Source organism: Squalius cephalus, assembly GCF_949319135.1.
Source record: "Squalius cephalus genome assembly, chromosome: 18".
Classification (NCBI taxonomy): domain Eukaryota; kingdom Metazoa; phylum Chordata; class Actinopteri; order Cypriniformes; family Leuciscidae; genus Squalius; species Squalius cephalus.
The window spans coordinates 36,675,103-36,680,102 of NC_137139.1; the positions used below are offsets into that span (position 1 = coordinate 36,675,103).

Consider the following 5,000-nt stretch of genomic DNA (forward strand, 5'->3'; position numbering starts at 1 on the left):
TGAGACACCAGAGTGAGACGGAGAGAGAGACACCAGAGTGAGACGGAGAGAGAGACAGGAGAGAGAGACAGACAGACAGACACACACTGACCCGGAGGAAGGAGTCGAGCGCCCCGTTCTCCATGTACTCGGTGAGGATCATGACGGGGCAGGATGCAGTGATCACTCCCTCCAGGTGGATGATGTTGGGGTGCTGGAACTGGCCCATGATGGACGCCTCGGACAGGAAGTCCCGCCTCTGCTTATCAGTGTATCCTCCCTTCAGGGTCTTGATGGCCACGCAGCTCTCCTTCCTCCCCGGGACCCTGAGCCGGCCCCGGCACACCTCACCGAACTCACCTGCACATATGAGGAGTATCACATTCACACGCGCACAATGGAGGAACTCGAGACGTGCTTTCATCAGGTGTGTGTTCTATATTACTGCTGTTCATGCTGGAAACATGAGACTCGAGCCACACCTGCGCACAACAATCACACACACACACACACACACGGTTCTCACCAGCGCCGATCACTTCCTCGATTTTGACAAACGACACGTCAATCTCTTTGGCAAACTCCCTCACAGCCTCGTTAGGATCCTCGTATGTGAATGGATCGATGTAGACTTTAATCCCTGTGAGAAACACACACACACACACACACACACACACACACACACACAAACCCACCAGGGTTATTAATCTAAAACCATAAAAATACATTTCCGTTTCTTGAATTAAAATAAATGTTAACTGAAATGAGGTGAAGTATTAGAAACTTGAAATACACAGAATTACGAAAACTTTAAGTAAAAATACAATGAAAACAGAAAATTAAAAATTAAATGTTATTTCAGCTCATTTCTCATTTTCATTCAGTTTAACATTTTTATTTAACTTGATTTATTACAATAACTAAAACAAATGAAAATGTATACAAACTATATAGAAAGTATAAAAATAAAAACTAATTGATAAAACTATAATAGTCTCAGTGACACTAATGACACACACACGTTAACACACTAAAATTGCACTGAAAAAATAAAATATAAAAATAAAAAGTAATTCAAAAAAACAATAAAAACTATAAGGATATAAAAAAACGAACAAAAGTGAAACAAATACACAATAAAATTACTAAAACTAACTAAATTACGACAGTTCAAACCTCACAAAATGATGTAGAATAATAGAAGTTTACTGGAAACAAAGAAAACTGGACACTTGTTAACATTATTGGAAGAAACTAAAAATGAAATATTAATTAATAATAAATTAAATATGAGTGAATGAACTGATCTACACTTTTATTCTGGCAGTACACCAGTGTTATCTTAGCATTATTGGCATACAATTATATCAAATATTATAAATTAGATTTTATTTTTATATTTTCCGTTTTAATTTTCATTTTAGATAAAGTTATGGATTTTCATGATATTAAAAACCTACATAGCCTGAACTGGCTGATATTGGCTTGAACTTGGGCATGTTTTACGTTTGTCCAAATGTCTCTGATATTAATATTACAGCTGTGCCAGTGTGAACTGTGTTATATTTCCTGAATGTTAGAGCACCAAAGGCTATATTTATGAAAGTCGGTAGTAAAAAGTGAGTTTTTCCTACTTGATTGAACTCTTAAAATGATTTCTGTTGTGTAACGTTGTGTCATCAGGTGAGTATAGTATTATATTAATTCAAATTTTGGAGTTTAGTAAAAATAATAATAATTCAGTTAATGTAAATGTTACAACATGAAGCACATTGTATTTTGTTAGTTTACTGGCATCAACAGTTGCTGCCCGGCAACAGTGAACAACTAAAGTCCACATCACATGATTCGCCGGTCTGGACCTGTTTGTGTAACATCATGATCTTCATCACACACACACACACACACACACACACACACACACACACACACACACACACACACACACACACACACACACACACACACACACACACACACACACAGTCCTGACTGTGGGAGAAACTCACCCGGACCCATCAGGAACTGGCCACTCTTATCCGGGTCTGGGTCCCTGGTCCTGTTGGAGCGCCTGAGAAACACACACACACACACACAGTTAAACCAGCGTGATCTTATTCTGTGTTTATGTGTGATAAGATTACACGGAGGTGTGTGTGACTGAATTCCTCTCGCATGACTCCTGTGAGTTTCTGTCTGTTGTGTGAGAGACCCTGCAGCTGTTCGTCTCTGTATGAGTGTGTGTGAGACATGCTTCTGTGTGAGTGTGTGTGTGTGAGTGTGTGTGTGTGTGTGTGTGTGTGTGTGTGTGTGTGTGTGTGTGTGTGTGTGCTCCTGGGGTTAGATTCATTGTTCCAGTAAGAGTCTGTATGGAGACAGTACTGGGTGGACACATCCTGTTCTCTCTCTCTCTCTCACACTCACTCACTCACTCACTCTCTCTCTCTCACACACACTCACTCACTCACTCTCTCTCTCAATTCAATTCAATTCAAATGAGCTTTATTGGCATGACTGTGTAAAATAGCACAATATTGCCAAAGCAATAGACATATACAAACATACGTACATGTTGATACATAAAAGTGAACAATAATAATAATAAAAAAAAAAAAAAAAAAAAAAAAACATTTCAATATTATGCATAAATATATCACAATGAGAAAAAAAAAAATAAGTACAGAGAGCAGTTTAATGTAAAAGAGGGTTCAGCCCTTGTCCCTCGTATGATGGCAGGAAGACACGTACTGCGCTGCCAGGAGAACACACTCTTCTTTCTCTCCCAGAATATAAGACAGTTTGTCTATGAGGCTCGCTTGTTGGAACTGGGGTAAAATCTGAGCTATTCGTGTGAAATAAGAGTCTCTGATGTGTTTGTACTTGCTGCACTGGGTGAGGAAGTGTAGCTCGTCCTCTACGACTCCATCAGTGCAGTGTGAACACAGTCTGAGCTCTCTGGCTCTCTCTCTCTCTCTCTCTCTCTCTCTCTCTCTCTCTGTCTGTCTCAGTGCAGCTCGTCCTCTACGACTCCATCAGTGCAGTGTGAACACAGTCTGAGCTCTCTGGCTCTCCAGCTCGGCTTGTGCCTGCCCGTCTCCACACACAGACTGTGGTCACTAATGCGATACCTCGTCAGGAGCTTTCTCTGACCATAGTTACTGATATCGGTCAGGTATGGGGCCAATTTATAATCAGACTTTATTTTGTGGAAGTATTTTAATTTATTTACTTGTGTGACCTTTATCTGCCAGTCTTGTATGTATTCTTCTTTGGTTATGTTCCCTATTTCTTTTACTTTTGCGTGTCTGAACTGAATTGTTGGATTAAGTTGGTGTTTTTCCACTAAATGTGTCATGGGGTCGCTCTCGGGGTGTCCTGCCCTGTGTCTGAGAGCGCAGTGATGGTAACTCTCTGACTGCGCGTCTGATAGATGGAACCAGAACTTTGCGGCTCTCTTCTGGATCTCAGATAGGAGAGGGAATCTGCCTAATTCTGCCCGGCAACCCAGACTCGGAGCGTTTCTGTGAGTTCCCAGGATGTTCTTGCAGAACTCGAGGTGGAAAGTTTCAACAGGGGTTTTGTCCCAGGAATCGTAATTTAGTTTAAATTTGGGGCCCCAGATTTCACAGCCGTATAGGAGGATGGGTTTGATGATGCTCTCGAAGATTTTCAGCCACAGTTTAATGGGTGGGTTAAATTTGAACAGGGGTTTTCTTATACTATAATAAGCCCTACGTGCTTTATCAGTCAGGTCTTTCATTGCAGTGTCAAACTTTCCAGACGCTGAGATTGTCAGACCCAAATAATTATAACAGGTGACATGATTAAGAATGGTTCCCCCAAGTGTAAATATGTATTTGTTGTCAGTAAGGCGAGGTTTCTTCTGGAAGATCATGATTTTGGACTTCTCCATGTTTATGGGTAAGGCCCAGTCGCTGCTGAACTCCTCCAGAAGCGAGAGGCTTTGGTGCAGACCCTCTTCATGAGGAGACAGCAGCAGGAGATCGTCAGCGTACAGGAGGCTTTTGATCTCTCTGTCCTCGAGGGGCAGGCCAGGACAAGAGGACTTCTCAAGTGTTGATGCCAATTCATTAATATAGAGATTAAATAGAGTCGGGCTGAGGCTGCAGCCTTGACGAACTCCTTTCGTTTGACTGAAATAATCAGTGCGTTTGTCGTTAATCTTGACGCCGCATTTGTTCCCATTGTAAATGTCCTTTATAATATCATATGTCCTTCCGCCTATTCCACTTTGAATTAGTTTTAGGAAAAGTCCATTATGCCAAACCGAATCGAAGGCTTTTTTAAAGTCAATGAAGCAGCCAAATATTTTCCCTTGTTTTGTTTGTTGGACGTGTTTTTGTATGAGTGTGTGGAGTGTGTAGATGTGATTTGATGTTCTCTGTTTAGGCATAAAGCCAATCTGAGAGCTGTTGAGGATCTTGTGTTCTTGGATGAACTGGACTAGTCTGTCGTTGATGATGGAGCAGAAGAGTTTGCCCAGGTTGCTGCTCACTGTGATGCCCCTATAATTATTTGGGTCGTACTTCTCACCTTGTTTATAAATTGGTGTAATCAAATTTTCTTTCCAGATCTCAGGAAAGTGTCCTGATTTTAATGAAAGATTGAATAATTTTAGAATTGCTTCTTTCAGTTTGGGGCTGCTGTGTTTCAGCATCTCGTTAGATATTAAATCCACACCACAGGATTTTTTATTTTTTAGGGATTTGATCTTGTCTGTCAGTTCGTGTAGTAATATGGGCTGGTCTAACTGGTTGAGCTGGTCTTTTACAGTGTGTTCCAGGGTGTAGAGTTGGGAGGTCAGATGTTTTTGGGTGAGGGTTGGTTCGTTTTGTGAGTAGAGTTTTCCAAAATGTTCTGTCCAGATGTTTGGGTCATAGATGGGAATGTGTTTGGGTTCTTTTGATTTATCTAAATTATTCCATAATTCCCAAAAATAATTCTGATCGACTGCCTCCTCAATCTTATTAAGCTTTGCTTTCATGTGATCAGCTTTTTTC

General features: G+C 40.9%; 1 protein-coding gene across 2 annotated transcripts in view; it reads right to left on the reverse strand.

Moving 5' to 3' along the window:
• ephb4b (eph receptor B4b) overlaps positions 1 to 5,000 on the reverse strand; it is a 31,468-nt gene that overhangs the window by 8,197 nt on the left and 18,271 nt on the right. The window contains exons 10-12 of one of the 2 annotated variants that reach the window (XM_079848349.1): positions 1,989 to 2,050; positions 506 to 610; positions 92 to 339 (exon numbers count right to left, since the gene is read on the reverse strand). In XM_079848349.1, the coding sequence (XP_079704475.1) occupies positions 92 to 339; positions 506 to 610; positions 1,989 to 2,050 (415 nt within the window). Of the gene's footprint in view, positions 1 to 91; positions 340 to 505; positions 620 to 1,988; positions 2,051 to 5,000 lie in introns of both variants that reach the window. The other variant, XM_079848348.1, reaches the window with a different exon arrangement.